Source organism: Silurus meridionalis, chromosome 9 (genome assembly GCF_014805685.1).
Source record: "Silurus meridionalis isolate SWU-2019-XX chromosome 9, ASM1480568v1, whole genome shotgun sequence".
Lineage (NCBI taxonomy): Eukaryota > Metazoa > Chordata > Actinopteri > Siluriformes > Siluridae > Silurus > Silurus meridionalis.
In genome coordinates, this window is record NC_060892.1 from 18,219,095 (window position 1) to 18,240,946 (window position 21,852).

At 39.6% G+C, this 21,852-nt stretch overlaps 3 protein-coding genes across 4 annotated transcripts; 2 read left to right on the top strand and 1 right to left on the bottom strand.

The window, feature by feature from the left end:
* Positions 1 to 1,305: 1,305 nt before the first annotated feature.
* On the top strand, positions 1,306 to 7,484 carry dda1 (DET1 and DDB1 associated 1). Its single transcript, XM_046858353.1, has 5 exons — positions 1,306 to 1,634; positions 3,321 to 3,401; positions 3,532 to 3,583; positions 3,686 to 3,747; positions 5,735 to 7,484. The coding sequence occupies exons 1-5, from the start codon at positions 1,626 to 1,628 to the stop codon at positions 5,843 to 5,845; spliced, it is 315 nt and encodes a 104-aa protein (XP_046714309.1). The 5' UTR covers positions 1,306 to 1,625; the 3' UTR covers positions 5,846 to 7,484.
* A 2,956-nt stretch (positions 7,485 to 10,440) lies between these two features.
* abhd8b (abhydrolase domain containing 8b) lies at positions 10,441 to 15,114 on the top strand. 2 transcript variants are annotated; one of them, XM_046857861.1, is made up of 5 exons: positions 10,441 to 10,756; positions 12,796 to 13,570; positions 13,667 to 13,837; positions 13,907 to 14,123; positions 14,220 to 15,114. In XM_046857861.1, the coding sequence occupies exons 1-5, from the start codon at positions 10,705 to 10,707 to the stop codon at positions 14,481 to 14,483; spliced, it is 1,479 nt and encodes a 492-aa protein (XP_046713817.1). In that variant the 5' UTR covers positions 10,441 to 10,704; the 3' UTR covers positions 14,484 to 15,114. The 2 variants fall into 2 exon arrangements, with proteins under 2 accessions (XP_046713817.1, XP_046713818.1); XM_046857862.1 differs by having other exon boundaries at positions 12,834 to 13,570.
* Positions 15,115 to 15,995: 881 nt separating this feature from the next.
* rps15 (ribosomal protein S15) lies at positions 15,996 to 18,763 on the bottom strand. Its single transcript, XM_046856775.1, has 4 exons — positions 18,658 to 18,763; positions 18,155 to 18,240; positions 16,470 to 16,704; positions 15,996 to 16,151 (listed from the first exon to the last, which is right to left on the bottom strand). The coding sequence occupies exons 1-4, from the start codon at positions 18,658 to 18,660 to the stop codon at positions 16,038 to 16,040; spliced, it is 438 nt and encodes a 145-aa protein (XP_046712731.1). The 5' UTR covers positions 18,661 to 18,763; the 3' UTR covers positions 15,996 to 16,037.
* Between the last annotated feature and the right edge of the window lie 3,089 nt (positions 18,764 to 21,852).

Consider the following 21,852-nt stretch of genomic DNA (forward strand, 5'->3'; position numbering starts at 1 on the left):
GGCTGGAGTGATAGGGAGGCTGGAGATAGGGAGGCTGGAGATCGGGAGGCTGGAGAGATCGGGAGGCTGGAGTGATCGGGAGGCTGGAGATAGGAGGCTGGAGATCGGGAGGCTGGAGTGATAGGGAGGCTGGAGTGATAGGAGGCTGGAGTGATAGGGAGGCTGGAGATAGGAGGCTGGAGAGATAGGGAGGCTGGAGTGATAGGGAGGCTGGAGTGATAGGGAGGCTGGAGTGATAGGGAGGCTGGAGAGATCGGGAGGCTGGAGAGATCGGGAGGCTGGAGTGATAGGGAGGCTGAGAGATCGGGAGGCTGGAGTGATAGGAGGCTGGAGATCGGGAGGCTGGAGAGATAGGAGGCTGGAGAGATAGGGAGGCTGGAGTGATAGGGAGGCTGGAGAGATAGGGAGGCTGGAGAGATAGGGAGGCTGGAGTGATAGGGAGGCTGGAGATAGGGAGGCTGGAGTGATAGGGAGGCCGGAGAGATAGGGAGGCCGGAGTGATAGGGAGGCTGGAGTGATAGGGAGGCCGGAGAGATAGGGAGGCCGGAGTGATAGGGAGGCCGGAGTGATAGGGAGGCCGGAGAGATCGGGAGGCTGGAGAGATAGGGAAGCTGGAGAGATCGGGAGGCTGGAGGATCGGGAGGCTGGAGTGATCGGGAGGCTGGAGAGATCGGGAGGCTGGAGTGATAGGGAGGCTGGAGTGATCGGGAGGCTGGAGAGATCGGGGGGCTGGAGAGATAGGGAGGCTGGAGAGATAGGGAGGCAGGAGTGATAGGGAGGCTGGAGTGATAGGGAGGCTGGAGTGATAGGGAGGCTGGAGAGATAGGGAGGCTGGAGTGATAGGGAGGCTGGAGTGATAGGGAGGCTGGAGAGGTACTGTAACAAAACTGTAACATAGACAAGAACAAGAACTAACTCCTCTCCCAGATGTTTTAAACAACAAAATCGAACTGTATTGCATTACACTGTGCGATGTAATGTTAATTTATAAATGAAAACCATAATCGTAGTAGAATTGCTGCAGTAAACAACACTCTGATGTACACAACACCACAATCTGTGCTGTTACTCTCTACATAAACAGGCCGAAAATGTATAAAATGTAACCCTTTTAATAAAACATTGTTTTATAGTATAACTCATATACAAGGACTCCGATAACAAATTAATTTTAAATCGTGTTGTTTAATATTCATAACTTACTGGATATGTAAATTAGCTTATGATGTCAGCTGGCGACATCTTTTTTTTTTTTTTTTTTGCAATTCCCCTCTGAAAAGAGGCGGGTATATTGTGTAGATCTGGCAACCCACCGCCCTCTGTTAGCTGCAGTGCCCCGGCTAGTCATACGTACATTCACTGTGTTATTACACTTATTTTATTTAAAGCGGATTTCATTACTGTGTTTTACTGTGAGTTTGGCCAAGAAAACAAAAACAAGACTCGGATTCGACCTGGATGTACGACACGTCGATCTCGGTCACTTTGTCGGTATAAAATTAGTTTTGGCCCTGTGCTTGTTTGTGCTCCAGCAGCTAGCCGTGTAATCCAGTGTTTGCTGCGAGAGCGCCTGGAACTGAGGGCTTCCCAAGGCAGCACTCGTCGATCCTATTCACAATATCACGATGGACAAAGTAAGTATTTCTTTCGTTTGTTTGTTGTTTACTTATTTACTCATTTTATTACAACATATATTCGCTAACTTATCCAGAGCTGCATTTTTATGCGAGCTACGTAATATCGCTAGCCGGCTAATGTAGCTGAGGGTTAGCCGGTTTTATTTTGTGCCACATTTCAGAGCAGTTGCTGACCGGATTTATGTCTTCTAGTCGACTCTACATCACGTAGAATAGTTAGTGTATATATCTCACATACTTTAAATCATATTTTGTAATGTATTATTGTTTATATTGAAATAGCAGCATGGTTGTGTTAGCAGTGTAGCTAGGAGCCGAGGAGGTATGCCGTGTCGACTCGGTCTGACTCCTGTTCTTGCCTGTTGTTAGTGAGTCGAGGCGATAGTTTATTTTAGTAAAGATACAGTAGAATATAAGTTATAATATAATGTCATATGAGCGCATATTATTCACATTGACCTGTGATTGGGAATCAGACTCGGTTAGAAGGTGACATGAGCTTCCAGTTAATCAGATGGAGATGTTGATAGGAAACGCCCAGGCTGGTCCAAAACACACACAAGCTTCATGCCAGGCCTACACACACACACACACACACACACACACACACACACACACACACACGTTTGTCTGTACGTGAACCAGTTATCCTTTTACTGTGATGTTATATATTTGTCACAAATTGAAGTGATTTGCTTAATAATGTTATAGATGACCCATAATTGGTATTTCCGAGCATCTGGTATTTGACTCTTAGTGTTCTGGACATTATCCTGATAGTATGTGTAGAAAAAAATACATTTGAAATACTCTTATTTTTTATTAATATTATATATTGTCATTTGCTGGTCCCTTGGGCAATACTCTTAACCCTGAACTGCTCAGTTGTATGAATGAGATGATCGTAAGTTCTGGATACGGGCATCTGCCAAATGTTGTACTTGTAATCATTTATCTGTGAGCCTACTAACTATTCAGATGCATCTTGTTGATTAACACAAACAGACAGACAGACAGACAGACAAGCTGGCAGACAGCCAGCCAGACTGACTGACTTCTTACTTACTGACTTACTTTCTTTAGGGGGGAAAAGATTGATTATTGCACTTGAACAGTGAATAAACAGTTTCTGTGCCATGCCTTCAATAGAACAAAATTGTCACTTTCAGGGAAGCTATAATAAGTTTCAATACAAATAAAAATAGTTGCAGCCTGGGAAGCCACTGTGGCTATTTTTCAAAAAGCAACAGTATCAGAAGCTTTCTATTGTGCAGTCTGAGGCAGATGTCTGATATTTGGGAACAGAATCATGTAAGACAGTTCTAGGAGGTAGTTATAACAAAACGTTTTGATGACAAACATTCACTTAGTTTTGCTAGTCACATGACTTTTTTAAAATTTTTTAAAGAAATGTATCAAGTGTGTTGGCATCTTAGTTTATGTGCTTGTCTTTTGGCACATTTTGGAGATTTTTGGATACCTTTCCGTTCTACCAGTAGATTGCGATCGACATATTGTACACCACTGGTCATAACCTAATAATGTCATGTGGTGTCAGTCTTAATAAGTGAATTCAGACTGTGGAGAAGGATTCCCTTTTTCTCAAATTTGTGTTAAACCCTCGCATATCGCGTGTCCTAATGTAAGCGTTTTCTACATATAACCATTCTGTCCATTTTGCAGGCGGATTTCCTGAAAGGTCTTCCAGTCTACAACAAGACCAACTTCAGTAGATTCCACGCAGACTCAGTGTGCAAAGCATCGGTAACATTTTTAACCATTTCGAAACAATCCCACTTTAAGAGCTGGTTTGGTCGTCTCAATATTCAGTAGACACGTTGATCACTTTCAGTTGTTAATTGCATTTACAACGTTTTTTGCCAATTTGTTACAGAACAGAAGACCATCAGTTTATCTACCAACACGAGAATATCCATCAGAGCAGAGTAAGTGTTTGTGACTTGCTGTATATACATAAACAGATTATACACATTACATATATGGATGATAGAAATCCACCAATCACTGTATGTTTCCTGCATTCACAGTTATTGTCACAGAGAAAACAAATATTCTTCTGCGCTACCTTCACCAACAGTGGGACAAAAAGGTACGTGTTGCACACTGAAATTGACTTCAGCAGGGTGTATCGGAGTATAAGCCACAATAATTACAAGCTTATCCTTGCACGCTCGACAAACCGCATCATGCAATGTCACATTCATTTTGGTTTAACATCTACACTATTCTCCGTGCTCGGAGTGAAGACATCAACCACTGCGTATGAACAAAACTGTTGAGCTTCTCAAATGTTGTGCTAAATGGAGATTGTGATCTGTTCTGGTACAGATCTGGTTCTGGTTTAATAACAAAGTTCACTCTTCTAGCAAACACTGTAGGAGCTACTGTTATTATTTTGAGATGTACAGAATAGTTTCTCACTTTTGCACAAAATTCTGCCTCATGATTCGAATGTCTGCTCCATAGTGTATTTATTCTTCTGATCTTTGTCATTTTTTTTATGTAGTTCAGAAAGATAATCCTGAAAAACACTATTTCGGGATGCAGATCAATTTGTTTCCCTTCTGCCGTCAGTGTGACTCCACAAATCCCTATTTATAAATAAGTAATAAGAAAGGTACCTCTCTAAGTAAAGGCAATCACAGTGCTTCAAAAACAGGAACTGCAATCCACAAAGCAAATATACTCACTCGCAGTGCATTTTATTAGAAATATTATACTAATACTGAGCAGGGCTTCTCTTCGCTCTCTGTTCTTTGCTTCAATATTTCATGGCCTGGACGCCACAAAATGTTGGAAACATCATGCCATTGCGGTAGATTCTTCCATTTTACTATGTGCCAACGGTGATATATTGTATTACTTTTGGCTGGGAAGGTTACTGAAGAAAACTGAACTCATTGTCATGTTTATTAAACCAGTTATGCTACGTGACCTGTTGCATTAGTTGTGGAATTCAAGTGATGATTAACAGCCCAAAGAAAGCATTCCCCACACCTTTACACCACCTCCACCAGGCTGGACTGTTTAGAAGAGCCTGGCTTTGTTCGTGGATTTGCCATGTACCATCAGTGTGCCTCAGCAGAAATTGAGATTCACGCGTTTTCAGTAATTACATGTCCAGTGTTGGTGAACCTGCACCCACTGTAGCCTCAGCTTTCTGTTCTTGGCTGAAAGAAGTGTAACCTGATGTGGTCCTCAGTTGTTTGAACTCATCCACTCTGTTTCAATGTGTATTGGATTCTGCTTCACCACACTTGTACAGTGTTGATCTAAGTTACTGCAACATTTCTGTCAGCTCGAAACCCGTCTATGTTGACCCTCCGTCAACAAGTTTTAATCTCTAGAGCTGCTGATCACTAAATATTGTTTTCTGGATTGCACCTGAAATTCTGAACTCTTGACACTAGTGAGTGAAAGTCCCCGGAGATGAGCAGTTACAGAAATACTCATTAGCCCATCTGTGATATTCTCACTCTATAAGTTCAAATGATCGATCATTTAGTCATATGAACAGTTATGTTTTAATAGGAATCCTCAAAAGCTTGATCATCACAATTAATGCATAAAGACATGTGCATGAACATCAGGCATTCCCTTTATATGGAGTGTAATGGCTCAGCTCCAGGACATAGTCCTATCCGTTTCCTCTTCATCTGATTACAACTCCGTCTCACAGATGTAAATGCACTCGAGAGTAAAATGCAGTTTAGTGGGTCTTTCTGATACGCACTTAGCAATCCCCTAATGATTGTTTTATGTTCTCCCGTAAGCAGATCTAATGTTAGCGTAATGCAATGAAGGTTTTACTTTTCAGCGTGGCTTTCATTTTCTGCTCGTCAATAATGAAAAGCAATAACATTTGTGTATTACATCTGGCAGGTTTATGCCACATATCAATGTGATGGTGAATTTTCTTATTTATTTATTTTTGGTATGGTTTTTGAAAAGCTTTTATTGATTGTATAGAATTATACAGAGCCCCATTAAAGGGAACGCATAATAATTCTTTAGATGGATTCATTATTTCTGGCATAGCGTGCTGAGTAATATTTTTTGATGCATTGTATTTGCAGAATGCAGCCAAGAAGCGGGAACGGGAGCAAGAGCAGGGTGAAGGAGGGAGTCCTGCACCTTCACGCAAAATTGCGCGGACCGACAGTCAGGAAATGAACGAAGACTCCTAAACTGGATTGTTACCCAATAGCACAGGGACAGGCACAAATAAATAAATAAAAAAAAGAAAGAAAGAGAGCCTTTTCAGAATAATACATGGTCTACATTTCTTGTAGACACCTGCACACGAGACTGGCTTTAAAATGAAAGAGAAAAGTGAGACCTTTTTATGTTGGGGTTTTTTTTTTTTTTTTTTTTTTTAATTGAGCGCTTCCTGTCAAACTGTCCCATTGTGCATCCTTGCAGCCTGGTGATAAACACTTGGGGTCACTGTTAGCTTCCACTGCCAGAATCTGTGGACTTGGTGCACTGACGTTTGCTCAGGTAGAGTAAGGAGACTTGATTGCTGGCCCTAAGATACACTTCAAAACGCAGGAATTTATCAATGTGTGGCAAACTTAGAAGGCATCACACAGTGTTGTGTGTGTGTGTGTGTGTGTGCAAATTTTAAACCCCAGTTTAAGTCATTCCCATTAGCTCAGCTGTGAATTTCTTTTTGTGCCGAGAGGCACGTCAGTTCATAGACACGTGGTAATTAAAACCTTTTGTTTGGACAAATTTAGACGTAGGAGTATTGATAGAAGTGGTATCTTCCAAGCTTGTGCCTAATTGTGCATGAATGCACTGTTAAGCTTTTGATCTTTCGTATTGATCATGTCTTGGACACCGTTTCAGTGGAACTGTCTTGATTATTTTAAATTACTCACCAAATATTCAATCAAATTTGGGTCTTCTCTTGAAGCTGTAAATGATGTTGAGGAAAATGAGTAACGCTGTCCATCTTTTTTGGCTCTTTGCACATTCTAAGGCAGTTGGATTTTCACTGAAAATATGATTTCAAACCCTGTGTGTGACCAGTTCGGGTATTCTGGTGTTCCCCTGCACATGATTGTTATACTTCAAAAATGGCAAATCTAGTTTGTTATATACTGTATGGACAAAAGTTTGTGGACACCTGACAATAAGATTTGTATAGTAAAGAGGTCTGGGGTGCATTCCGCTTTACAATTTATCCCAAAGTTGTTCAGTTGGGCTGAGGTCAGTATTCTATAGCAGCCCATTCAAGATCGTCCACTCCAAACACTCAACCATATATTCATGGAACTCACATTGTGTACAGGGATATTGTCATGCTGGAACAGGTTTGGGGCTCTTGGATCACGTAAAGGAAAAACTTAATGCTACCTCATCCTTAGACAGCTTATACATTTGCATGCCTCCAACATTGTGGTATCAATTTGGGGAAGAACCACGTATAACTGGAGAAATCAGGTGTCCCAATACTTTTGTCAATATAGTCTATGTTGGCGTTCAGTGCCATGCTTTGGTTCTACGCTTGGCCTTCAAGCACTAATCAGAGCTACACTACTATCTTTTATTTGCTCGAGTAAACATGAATGGGATAAAAATGTTTCAATCAGATATGTTTGTGATACAGCAACAGGTAACATCTGTTTAAATCGTTTTCTGCATGTGGCCCTCTTGTTTTTAATTAAAATCTATCCTGTTCATGGTGTTTACACCAATGACTAAACGCAATGTGAAGAAAGGCTAAGGTGTCAGTAGTTTGTCTTTAAGTATTCCTTTTCCCCCTTCACTGCAAAGTTTTGTTGTGTGTTTGTTGTATTATTAAAATTTTGCAATGCAGAACCGGCCAGTGGTGTTGGATAAACCATGTGTAAGACTCTCTAGAATTTACTTTGGCAGTTAAAAAAATAAGCTATAAAGATAAACTATTTACACTTACCTAAAGTATCATTTTATTGCATTCTGTTAAGATTTTACATGTACCTGCCTGTGACTATAGAGATATATATATAGTGTACACTGCAGTTATAAGAGCTAAAAAAATTATTACAGATGATTGGAATTGGGTTATCATTTATACTTTATAGTTTCAATGTATGGGTTTTACGTTTAGCCATTTGGCAGATGGATCGTATTCAGATTAACTAACATTGAGACAAGTTGATTTCACCACTGAAGAGCCGGACCAGAGAGAAGGACACACAAGTGGAGTGCTGGCAGAAGGGATTACATATAAAGTCGGAGTACATAATCAGATATATAAATTCGACTTGTGTGCAGATTTGAACAGATTGTTTAATCAGTAGTTGATGTCACATGGTCATGAGAGTTCTATCATCTCCATCAATTAACACCGATTATAAGAGGTACACATGAATGAGACAGTAAGGAGCTAAAGGAGGAGAATGGTGATGTCTTGATTACAGAAATGCAGTTTACTTGATTGGATTAGATTAGATGCTACTTTGTCATTGTGCAAGCAACATGTACAGAGCCAATAAAATCCAGTTAGCATCTAACCAAAGGTTCATAAGTGTCCTATTTACAACAAATAAATAGTAGTGTGATAAATAAGGGTATGGGGTCCATATGTACAGGGATGAGGGTGAATAATGTACAGAAGGTGCAGTAGGTATATATATATATATATATATATATATATATATATATATATATATATATATATAGTAATGTACAATATACTGTGCAAAGATATTGAGATAATGTACTCAAATGACGATATAGTTATGTAGAAGTTTGAATGTTGTATGATAGTGTATATACAGAATAAATATGGATGGAATATACAGTAGTGCGGTGATAAGTTATGGATGGTGCAAAAATGCATAATGGATAAGCAGTGCAAAAAAAAAACAAAGTGACAATGCAGTTGTGTATTTTGAAATTGTATGATGATCAGCTGTTCAGTGCAGTAACAGCCACAGCCAAAGCTATTCTTCAGTCTGTCTGTGCGGCTCTGAGGCACCTGTAGCGTCTGATGGGAGAAGGGTGAATAGTCCATGATTGGGGTGAGAGGTATCTTTAATAATAAAGGTTTTCACCACCCTCTGAAGGGCTTTACGGTCCGAAGCAGTGCAGCTGCTGTACCGTAAAGCTGCTGTATTGAGATGCAGTTAGTGAGGAATGCTCTCAATGGTACAGCAGTAACGGTTCTCCAGTATCTTGTAGCACAGACGACACTTTTGAAGTCTCCTCAGGAAATCCAGGCTCTGTTGTGCCTTTCTGATCAGGATAGTGTGGTTGTAAATTAAAATCTTCTAAACCAGTTATTAGTCACCTCTAAAGCAAACAGGCAGGAACCTGACACCCTGTCGTAAACATAGTCATGGATCAGTGATGTGAAGAAAAAAAAACTGACGCTCACTGAATATTCTTTTTTTATTGCACCAGAAAAACTGAGAAAACTTCTAGAGTGTTGTGCATTTAAATCCCAGAAGACCACCCCATACCAACAATCATACTATAGACAAAATCACAGAAATCTCTTTTTTGTTCTTTTCTGATGGTTGAGGTGAACTTCTGCCGTCCCCTATAGATAGATACAACTTTATTATCATTGCATTGTACATGTACACAGCAACAAAATGCAGTTTGGCATCTAGTAGTGCAAATAGTGTAGATTAATATGTAGCATATTTACAGCATGTGATTTATATGAAAGCATATGTACAGTGAATAAATATAAAACAGTGCAGAGATGTGTGGACATCATTGAGAAGTACAGACAAATGTTATAAGGCATTGAAGGGGAAATGTGCAGAAGTGGAAAGTTATTTATTTTTTCATTTAGATTATGGCATTTAAGAAATGTGCAAGCTGAATAAACAAGTCTACTATATATATATATATATATATATATATATATATATATATATATATATATATATATATATATGCACACATTATATACATGAATATGAAATGTTGGGCAGAATATACAGTAGGGATATAAAGATACATATAGATAAAATAGTGCAGATGTAATGAGAAGTAAAAAAGATATACTATGTAATATGTACATTGTATGTATAATTGTACACAGGTTATATATCTGTATGACTGTATACATTGAGCTGCTGCCACATAATTGGCTAATTAGATAATTGCATGACTGTGTAGATAACCAATAATAATCACCCTGGGATTAGAAAACCTGTCATACATGTCATGTACCAGGAGGATTGGCACAGTGATTTCAGCATTATACACCTCATCACAACAGTCACAACTCAGGGCAGATGAGTTACAACAGCTGAAGACCATGTCGAGTTCCACTTCTGTCCATCGAGAACAGAAATCTGAAGCTGCAGTGGCACAGGCTTATCAACATTGGACTGTGGAAGATTGAGAAACCATAGCCTGATCTGATGAATCTGGATTTCTGCTATGGCACACTTATAGTAGGGTCAGAATTTGGCACTAACAGTTTTAATGCATGAACCTTACCTGCACTGTGGGAACAGTACAAGCTGGTGGGGGTGGTGTAATGGTGTGGGGATGTTTTCTTGGCAGAAGGGTGGTTAATCCTAATCAATCATCTCTTAAATTCCAGACAGTGTGAGTACTTTTGCTGACTCTGTGTATCCTTCCATTGCTTTTTGCAAGTTAGTATAATGTAGTTCGACCTGGTTACATTTAGTCTGAGTTCTGGAGCATGTATGTTTGTTTGTTTGTTCTGTTTTAAAATCCCACTCTGCCGTCCTGAAGGTGAATCTAGCCAATCTATTAATAAACCAGATGAGGGCGCAATTGCTATTGGAGAATAGGAGAAGCTTCATAACTGCTTGTTGTGGCAGAAGATGGCCTGCAGGTGTAATCCCTCTCTAATCTGTTGGTTTACAGTCAATCGAACAAAAAGACATAAACAGGCTTGGATGAAGGAGAACAACAGATGCACACGGTTTAAAAGATTCCCACAGGGAAGAAAACCAGGTGCCATTTTTAAGCGTTTGAGACAGAACAACAGATTCAGGTTGGGATTAAACTGTTGGATTATCGGCAGCAGATTATCAGCAATGATTTTCCACAACCATTCAACTGGATGAAGAGCAATTATTACAACTTGTTTATGCATCGGTTTAGCTGTTTATCAGGTAAGAAACTTGCTAGAGGAAGTGAATTCCAATAGAACTCGTCTGATCGCAAATTACAGTAACACTGAAATCTTTATTACAGTTGACAGTTTCCTACATTATAATCTTTTAGGTCGTTTTGATCAAAATATATGATACTGGTTCTCACCTGAATAGTCTTAAAACCCCCAAAACATCTAAACATGAGTCCATTGCATAAGTCACTGAATGCAAAATGGTTAAACCAGTTGTCATAATCTGTCAATCTTATTTTCTTAAAATTTCTATGAAACCTTTTCATTTTTTTGTAAACGTGTCTTAAATTAATTAATTGTGCAGATGAATCTTAAATGCTACATTTGAAGGCAAGCGTATGGCATCAGATAATAAGTGATCAACTAGTTCTCTAAAAATAAGATCAAAGGTCAATCTCTTGAACCTTCAATTGGTGAGAAAATACACACAGCAAAACACAGAATTACAATTTCTGAACATAGACGAACAACCAAGAAACGAAGGCACACCATTACAGTAGAGATGTAGGTGTGAATCCTGTCTGGCTTGCAATTGATAGTTCACGTACAGTATTATATACATTTGTGCTATTGAAATTCATAGACGCCATAAAGAAGAAATTCAGCCTTGTGCATTTTAAATCATCGTAATTCAAACCGTAGTTTGCATCAAGAAATAGTGAAACCGTGCACTCGTATTGACTATCTTATTTGAGAACAATGACAAAAGGACTTGTTATTCTAATGGCAATAAATATGTTCATTGACAAAAATACTTGCTTTAAGGAGATGAGAAAAGAGAAAAGTGCACGCTTTTGCAAGTAAGCCAATGTGTAGTGCTGTTTCTACTGTGTTCTGAGACATGTACTTACTGATTTGCAAGTATTAAGAACTATTCGAGAAATGCTCCAAAGCAACTGAGAAAAACTGTAATACCCAAGAACAATAATGAATGGTTTATATGAATTTGATCCAATATTTATCCATTAATGCAAACAGCTTTTGTAATATTTGTCTAGTTATTGTTATTATTATTTAATAGAAAAAATGCTCCAAATTTTTCCACAAACAACTGTAAATGTTAATGTAATGGTTACAGATTCAGTTGCAATCCTGTTTACAGTCACTTACAGAGAATGCATGCTCCTAAAATCTGCTGTTGTCTGTCAAACTCCAACAATCTTTCATCTACACATGAGAAATCTTATACATTTTTCTTATTTCTCTAGCTTGATGGGTGTAAATACTGTTCTTGGGCAGCAGCAGAATGAAGAACAGTCCTTGGAAAAGATTTGTAGTGTAATGAACACTACAGAAAATAATATGTTGTAAAATCTAAAATAGATATAATGAAATTATTAGAAGCACCGGCAGGTTTTTTTGTTCAGCAGGATGAAAGCAGTAACAACATTGTAATAAAATATAAATAAGTATGTAATAAGTAATAATAAACAACTCAACTTGACATTCGGCACCTCTGCTCCTCTTGTGTTAGATACAGCAGGTGTGCGTTCATTCACAAAGGGCCAATATCATTAACTAGGGTTGCCAGGTTCCTTCTCATAATTTACACATTCATTTGAAACCATTTTTAAAAATGCACTGAAAAACGAAGACAGTTTGCAGGTCACACACACAGTTGTAAACAGAGTCATATATATATCGTTTGAACTAGTTCAATCTGGCAACCTAATTATCAGTTATGTCCTCAGCTCCTCCTCTGAGCATGGGGCTGAGTGCGTCTTGCCCCAGTGGCCCTCTATTTGAACATAGAACTCAATTAGTCATAGTTTTCTTTTCTTTTCTTTTTTTTTGCCAAAACAACTTTTTTAACATTTAGAAAGGCAAGCAGATCAACACATTTAATTTAGATTTAAATGAAGATTTTTTTGTAATCCTGGATGCTGAAAATCAGAATTTCAGACAACTTTATAAAGTTTTAATGGCCCCTGTGGACAGATGGCAACTGATACAAAAAAAAATGTTTTTAGACGTTTTAAACGTTTTTAGATAGAAATATATTACAATATGTATTTTTCATTTCAGAAGTGCAGAGTCAACCGTTTGTGTTGAAATTCTCTCAGCCACAGGTGATCACTATGCTGACTGGCTTTATAAATGGAATCCTTTGCTGTTTATCGGGGAAGTCCGCAAACATTGTGGTCCCTATAATAACGTCTGATCCTGCAGACCATTTCGAGTTTGTGGAGGTAAAACCTGGCAGAGTGATGCGTATTTGTCATATTATGCCTCAGCGAGCTGTGATCGAGGAACCTGACACAGGGGAGGTGGGCACTGTGAGCTGTCGGAGGAAAATCACTGTGTATCACAGCGGACAGTTATTCATTGAGAACATAAGTGAAGCGAATCCCCCTGAGCTCGTGCACTGCCATAATGAAGAGAGTGCGCTGGAGATGGATGTTGTGGACTGTAACAAAAAAGCCTCAGGACACCTTGTAGAGTCTGGCAATAATACAATAGCACATGAGCAGCCACGGCGCAGATGGTCCAATGGTAAGCCGAAGCGTACCGTGATGATCGACTGTGAGCGCAAGATCACCCGGTGCAAAGAGACCCACCCTGATGTGGCCTTGTTCTTCATTCATGGAGTAGGAGGCTCTATGGATATTTGGGAGAGCCAGCTGGACTATTTCTCTCAGCTCGGTTATGAGGTGATCGCACCAGATCTAGCTGGACATGGAGCCAGTTCCGTACCTCAAATCACAGCCGCCTACACATTTTACGCTCTTGCTGATGATGTAAGAATCATATTCATGAGATATGCAAAACGGAGGAATATTCTCATCGGGCATTCATACGGGTAACGGGTCAATTCTTTCTGTGCTGATCCGATGAATGGTGGTTTTATTTGTTTGTTTGTTCTTATAGATGATTTGTTCTTCCTGTATCTCTTTAGTGTGTCTTTCTGCACTTTTCTGGCTCATGAGTATCCAGACCAAGTTCACAAAGTGGTGATGATTAATGGTGGTGGCCCTACAGCCCTGGAACCCAGCCTCTGTTCAGTCTTCAATCTGCCAACGTGTGTCCTCCACTGGTTGTCACCCTGCTTGTCGTGGAGCTTCCTCATGTGAGATTAAAGCCGCAAGCATGTCATTCCTCCTACTGCGATTCTCTGACTAAAGGTTTGTTTCTCTAGGGCTGGTTTTGCTCGTCATGGCCCAAAGGAAAAGAAAATTATGAAAGAGAAAAATGCCTTCAATGTATCACCGTTTGTGCTGCGGGCGATGATGAATGGGCAGTACTGGCCAGAGGGTGATGAGGTGTATCATGCTGAAATCACTGTCCCAATCCTCCTGGTACATGGCATGTATGACAGGTTTGTGCCAATACAAGAAGACCAGCGCATGGCAGAGGTAAACATTTTAGTGCTTGGTGATCAGAACACTACTGTGCACCAACAAAATTATGGAATACTAAAGTCATAATATAATTACTCAATGTTTTGACAGATATTACTGCTTGGCTTCCTGAAAGTCCTAGAAGATGGAAGCCACATGGTGATGATGGAGTGTCCTGATGCAGTCAATACATTGTTGCATGAATTTTTCCTTTGGCAACCAGCCACTGCCTCCAAACCCAAACAGGAAACAGCACATCAAGCAAACACTAGCAAAACCAGCACCTTCAAAGATACAGCGAAGCTGGCAACTGTTCCCATGACTACAACACTACAAGAAGACTCAATAAGGCGAAAGACTACACATTGTGCATAAAGACTTTTTAGATCATAAAGACTTTTTAGATCAGGGTTGTCCATAGAGGGTGCTGAGTTTCTGTTTAATCAGTTGGTTTTAATGTTTAATATCTGGAGTCCCTAGTGTTTGGTTGGAATGAAACATTGACCCACAGCAGCCCATTTGGTATAAGATTGCTCGACACCCCGATTTAGACAGATTTACTAGATTAGTCAGTGCAGGAGAGAAAAAATAAAAGAATTATATATAAATATTTCTACTTAAATACAAAAAAAAAGGACTTTTAAGAATCCCAAATGCTTATAATAAAAATAAAAATAAACCTCTACAGTGCCTCCCTCTGGTGCTGTGCTGCCCATGCAGATACTAAAGTTAAAGTCCAAACCCATAATTAAATGTGTGCAGGCTGCCCCGCTGAGGACAGACCCTCACTCTTCAGGGTGTATACTTCAAAACAGGAAGTAGCTCACCATGATCCTGACCCCCCCTTTTCAAAATTAATAATGACTGAATTTATCCAAAACATTGTTTACCAAAACATAGCATAGTAATGCATTGTGCAAATGTGTCCTTCTCCAATAGATGTTTAATATACAGCTGGAATTTATTTTCTAGTTATAACTGAATAAACACTCTAGGAACCAAAAAACGGTTTGTGTGATTATGTTTTACCATAAATTATGGTACGTATTTTTCGGATTATAAGCCGCTACTTTTTCCCACGTTTTGAACCCCGCGGCTTAAACAACGAAGCGGTTTATTTATGGATTTTTCGGGGTTTTTTTTCCTGGTTTCACAAACTTCAAGCCAAAAAAATGAGCCCTATAACGTTAGATCAATGAAATTTCTGAATGGAAACGAAAAAAAAAAAGAACGCACCTCACCTGTGTTCTGAGCTGCACGGCATTGGGAGAAAAAACTTTTTTTTTTAACGCATGACAAAGCCAAAAGATAAACTCTCGAGAGAAATAGTTGTGAAAGGAAGGAGGAAGACAGTGAACAATGACTTTCTTGGTAGGCTACTGTTTAGATACAAGCCTTGTAACACGTTGAGTCTGGGTGAAGGGAGAGCTCGCTAACTCCAGTTGCAACAGAAATCATATAAGCACAGACAGGTTTCCAAAACTCGTGCTTTTTTTATTTTTCTTGGCAACAGCGTTACGGGTTAGTCAAAGAAACTTAGAAATAAGCATCAGAAAATAATAAGGACATAATCCTCGGTCTTGCACACATGCAGTAATAGCGGAAAATGCAGTGCCAGGCTATTCCCAAAATACCGCTATGCTCCTAAATGAAGCGCAACATATTTCACCTGTTACACCGTGTGTAACGTGTCTTTCCTTAAAGCCTGTGTAAAGTTCATTAGTTTCAGTGTAGCGGCTTATAGACAGGTGCGGCTTATGTTCAAAATAAAAATATTTGTAAAATTCAGTGGGTGTGGCTTATATATGGGTGCGCTTTATAATCCGGAAATTACGGTAGTCAATATAACGTTTTTAACGTTAAAAACAAAACAATAAACAAGACAAATTTCATGTGTTGGAAGTCACTTTTATTTACATCAATTATGGTTTACTTCAGAGGAATGAAGCGGGAGGAGTGGGTGGCTCCAATACCAGGGCGACCGTGCTTAACAGGCTTGTATGTAATGGAGAATTCTCCAAGATAGTGACCGATCATCTCAGGCTGTGAACAGAACAAATAAAATTACATTAGTCATTTACATTTCTCCCTCATCTCAATATGAAAAAAGATGAGAAATAGTGTTGGAGTTTTGATGTCTGTGTACACACACAGCAGCACATCTTCAGAGATTAATTGCACACAAAAAAGAAAAGAAAAAAGAAAAAGAGAAGTTGTCCCCTGACTTAACAGGCCAGTGCTTAATCAGTACAAACAGCCATTTTATAAATGTGTCTTTAGATTATTCAATGTTGTTGAAAGATAATGATTTAATTCCAAGTCTGAATCCAGATTAGACTCATCTTTTTTCCACTCCCTCACCTTGATTTCAACCTGGTTGAAGGTCTTGCCGTTGTACACGCCGACCATGGAGCCCACCATCTCAGGCAGGATGACCATGTCCCGCAGATGGGTCTTCACCACCTCAGGCTTTTCCATAGGAGGCGCCTCCTTCTTAGCCTTGCGCAGGCGTTTGAGGAGAGACTGCTGCTTCCTCCTCAGGCCGCGGTTCAACCTTCTCCTCTGGCGAGCGCCATACAGCTGCATGAGCTGCTCGCTGAAATAAACACAAATAAACCAGTTACAAAACTAAACCATAGGAGCACAAATATCCACGTCTTAGCTGGAGTTTGGTTGCCATATAGTTTCTTGGCAGAATATTAGAGAACAATTCTAGCTAAACCAAACCAACATTATCTGAATTGGTTGTTTTATAGTCTGGTGCATTAGATTCAAGATTGTGTCAAACTTTTATATAAAACAACTTGCATTGAAATGTAAACCTGATCAGCTGCTCAGAAAACTGTGCATTAAATAAACTATAAATATAAAATAAGTAAAGATTGTGGTAGTTAAAAACAGCACTTCATTTAAATGTGCAAAATGGGAGAACAAAATACATTAAAATCACATGATCTGTTTGTTGTCAAGAGCAACACCAGGTACTGAAAATCTTAGAGCACCTGCTTAAAAACAGATCAACCGCCTGATTTTCATACCTGTTACCATGATTTATAAAAAATAACAAAAGAAAAGTATATCAGTACTTATTACAGGCTCATATCTATAGCCAATACCACCAAGTACATTTAAAATAAAGGGTGTGTCTGGTTGTGAATTACTGCTGCTTACATCCTGGTCATATTCACCAAGTTCAGGAATGTATGCAAATTAAAAAGCGAGTTGAGTGGAAAATAACGTGCTATAAGAATTAGTATTCTGGACACTTTAAATCACAAGCGTCGCACGATCGATGTTTATTTACGCATTTAAAACCATGAATGAATTCACGTCAACAAGAGTGCATACTACTGCCTCAAAAACAGTGTATTAACCTCATCCCATCTCCGTCTGCTCAGGTTCTGTTTATGTTGTATCTTTGCAGAGCTTTTTGAAACGTCTCACAAATCCTGCGTCTCGACTCGTATTAAAATTCTAATTCATAAAATCTGAAGTGACCCACGAAAACAATCGACTCAAGCACGTTGGAAGCGTTTACATGCGTATCCAGCCAATCAGAACCGAGCGTTCATACTGACCTCATTTAGTTTTTCTACTTGTATTAAATGGTGCACTGACTTTTCCCCATTCTGAACCCCCAAATGAATGTTTATAACAAATAAACTTTGATATGATTTGAATGAAATCAGTCAGTCATACTGGAACTGTTCAGTTTATCCCAAGAATGTAAATTAAAGAGGCTTCCACTTTTACCTAAAAACACTACAGCAAAATTAATTCTTCACATATCCCAGCTTATATCCCCGGGTCAGCCATGATACAGCGCACCTGAAGCAGAGAGGGATGAGGGCCTTTGCTCAGGGGCCCAACAGTGACCAGGTTGGTGATACTGGGACTTGAGGCTCCTTGTTCCTGATCAGTAACCCTGAACCTTAATAATGGAGCCAATATTGTCCTCAAAATATAATGAACACAGAGATGGAGAAGAGACAGAAAGGCAGGATTTCTCTCTGAGCATGACAGAATGCGAAGGTCCTGCTACTCACTAGGACATGTCCAGGAGCTGGTCCAGGTCCACTCCTCTGTAGGTGAACTTCCTGAAAGTACGCTTCTTCTTCTGCTCGGCGTCCGCCTGCACGCGCACGCACACACACACACACGCGTTAATAAAACAAGTCTCAATTATACAATACAGTCCCCTGGCCGGTGTCTGAATAACGCTACACGAGTTTTACTTCAGCAAACTTCTCATTTTCTCACAAATATAAATCTAAAACACTAATTTATGTCTCGGTGTGAAACTGAAATCCTTCATATTTGAAAGGTGGAAGTTTATCTATGGCGCACACTCGGCCTCTTCTATCAGCTCTGAGCGCTGGCGACTAAAATCGTCCACATCAAACCCAAACCTTAATAACTAACAAATAAAATCAAAACCCAACACATCCGTGTGCACTGAAACCAAACACACACAAATAGGGTACGATTTGGCCGGATATTTAGTGGATTGTATTAGATTGCAGTAAAACAGAAATAAAACAACACCTACCATCTTGAGAGAGAAACCGGAAAAGGAAGTACTAGGCGATGGCTCGCGCTAAAAGAAAAAGAAATGCTGTATGATGTGACGTCAGGACGTTAGCTTGACATCTGGCGGTGCGGGGATGGAACTGCATGCAGAGCTCTTTATTAGGGTTTTTTGCCTGTTTATTTATTAGCGATGGAAGAAAAAGTGGAAAATACACGGAATTGCTGCTACTGTAGTATGTATTTACTTGATAGAAAATAACTAATAGTCGAGATGCTCTCAGTAAGAGGAGTTTTTACCTGCCACAGTCACCACCGGCTTCCTAATCAGGGACAAACTTACACATATAAAGAACTTTTTTTTTCACCACATTATCTGTGTAAAGCTGCTTTAAGACAATGTTCATTGTTAAAAGCGCTATCCAAATAATAATGAATTCAATTTAATTGAATTAAGAGTGAAGTAGTCTGAGATGTACTCGAGCGACTACTTTCAATCACTAAATTTCTTTTCTTTTTGACTTAAAATCTGAAAATATTCTATTTTCTCCCTTTACCCAGTGAGTTATACTAAAGAATACATCTCCTTTATTACGAACAGAGAGGTCTGATGGGTTTTTAGCTAGTTCAGGTAATTTGCAAAATTTCTTTTCAAACAGGCAGATATCTAGCACAGACGGACGGATGGATGGACGGACGGACGGACAGACGGACGGACAGACAGACAGACAGACAGATAGATAGATAGATAGATAGATAGATAGATAGATAGATAGATAGATAGATAGATAGATAGATAGATAGATAGATACTCCCTTTATTGTGATGTGATATGATCATTGGTACAGATTATTGAGTGCACTTTCATGCTGTGAATCTCCTATTCTACCATAAACCGATTTTTGCTTCATGGCATGGTGCATTATATGGAAAGAAATGATTAGATGGTGGTAAATTGTGGCCATGAGGGATGCACCTGGTCAGAAACAATTGTCAAATTGTGTGTGGAAATGTTAGTCATCAGCCTGTGTTGGTAAGCCTGTGTCCTCTGCAGCCTCATCTTTCCATCTAGGCTGACAGAAGTGGAGCTCGACATGGTCTTCATCTGTAGTAGCTAATAAACATCAACATGTGATGCATTCTGAGATTCAGAAACTGGTGAGCTGAGTTACTGTAGCCTTTCTGTCAGCTTGAATCAGTCTGAGCGTTCTTCATTGTGCACAGAACTGCGTTTACTGGATGTTTTTCTTTATTGCACCGAATTGAGTGAACTCTAGAGACTGTTGTGTGTGAAAGTTTCAGGAGTTCAGCAGATATACTGGTTCGTCTGTCACCAACAATCATGCCATGGTCAAAATCACAGAGATGACCTTTTTTCCTCGTTCTTATGCTTGACGTGAACATTAACTAAAGCGGTTGGTCCGTATCTACGTGATGTTCAGTGCTGCTACTTGAGTGTCTGATTGGATTATTGCACAAATAGTTGTAATAAAGTGTGCAATTTTTAATTGAGAAGTTATAATTCTCATTCTCACTGTAAATGAAGCTCCTCACAGACAATAAGAGAATATTATTTCAGGTTATAATTACAGATCTGACAGGGAAAATATTCAAGATGACTCAAAAAACTGTTACAGCCTTGGAGAAATATGCAGAAGCAGAAATATGTTTTTAGGGACCCATACATTTTCGTCGAGGTTCTCTAATTAGAGGAACTGGTTATACGTACCTGACAACTTTTGCTAAATTGTTTGAATCTTTAACAAAACATTCAATAATAATAATACAATATATGGACAAAAGTTTGTGGACACCTCACCTGTGCTTTTTGGACATCCCATTCCAAATTTAGTCCCCATATGCTTCAAAATAACCCCCACTCCTCTGTAAAGATGTTCCATTATATTTTGCAGTGTGCTTGTGGAGCTTCATGCTCGTTCCGCTGCAAGGAAATCAGAAAGTCAGGTACTGATGTAGGGTAAAAAGACCTGGGGTTCAGTCAGCGTTACAATTAATCCCAAGGGTGTTCAAAATCACTTTTGTGGTTATCCACCCTTTTCCACGTCGCGCTGGATAAGGGTGTTTGCTAAAAGCCGCAAATGTGAATGTACACTGAACAAAATTATTAACACTTTAGTTTTTGCCCCCATTTTTCATGAGCTGAACTCAAAGATCTAAGACTTTTTCTGTGTACACAAAAGGGCAATTTCTCTTAAATATTGTTCACAAATCTGTCTAAATCTGTGTTAGTGAGCACTTCTCCATCCACCTCACAGGGGTGGCAAATCAAGATGCTGATTAGACAGCATGATTACTGCACAGGTGTGCCTCAGGCTGGCCACAATAAAAGGCCACTCTAAAATGTGCAGTTTTACTGTATTGGGGGTCCGAAAACTAGTCAGTATCTGGTGTGACCACCATTTTCCTCACGCATTTTTCCCTGTACAGTGAAAACCAGGATTCACCGTGAAGAGAACACCTCTCCAAAGTGCTGGACACCATGAAATGTGAGCATTTGCCCACTCCAGTCGGTGACGATGACTAACTGCGGTCAGGGCGAGACCTCGATGAGGACGACGAGCATGCAGATGAGCTTCTCTGAGACAGTTTCTGACAGTTTGAGCAGAAATTCTTAGGTTATGCAAACCGATTGCTGCAGCAGCTGTCCGGGTGGCTGGTCTCAGACAATGTTGGAGGTGAAGATGTTGGATGTGGAGGTCCTGGGCTGGTGTGGTTACACTCGATCTGCGGTTGTGAGGCCGGTCGTATGTACTGCCAAATTCTCTGAAACGCCTTTGGAGACGGCTTATGGTAGAGAAATGGATATTTGATTCACGGGCAACAGACTTCCTCTAAATTTGCAACATCTGTGGCATTGTGCTGTGTGATAAAACTGCACATTTTATAGTGACCTGTTATTGTGGCCAGCCTGAAGCACACCTGTGCAATAATCATGTTGTCTAATCAGCATCTTGATATGCCACCCCTGTGAGGTGGATGATTCTCTCGGTAAAGGAGAAGTGCTCACTAACACAGATTTAGACAGTTTTGTAAACAATATTTGAGAGAAATTGGCCTTTTGTGTACATAGAAAAAGTCTTTAAGTTCAGCTCATGAAAAATGGGGGCAAAAACAAGTGTACATGCAATAGTATTGAAGTAAGAGCTCGGTAGATCTTCACTCTGACCCATGTAAACCATCAGGAAGCTGGCTTTGG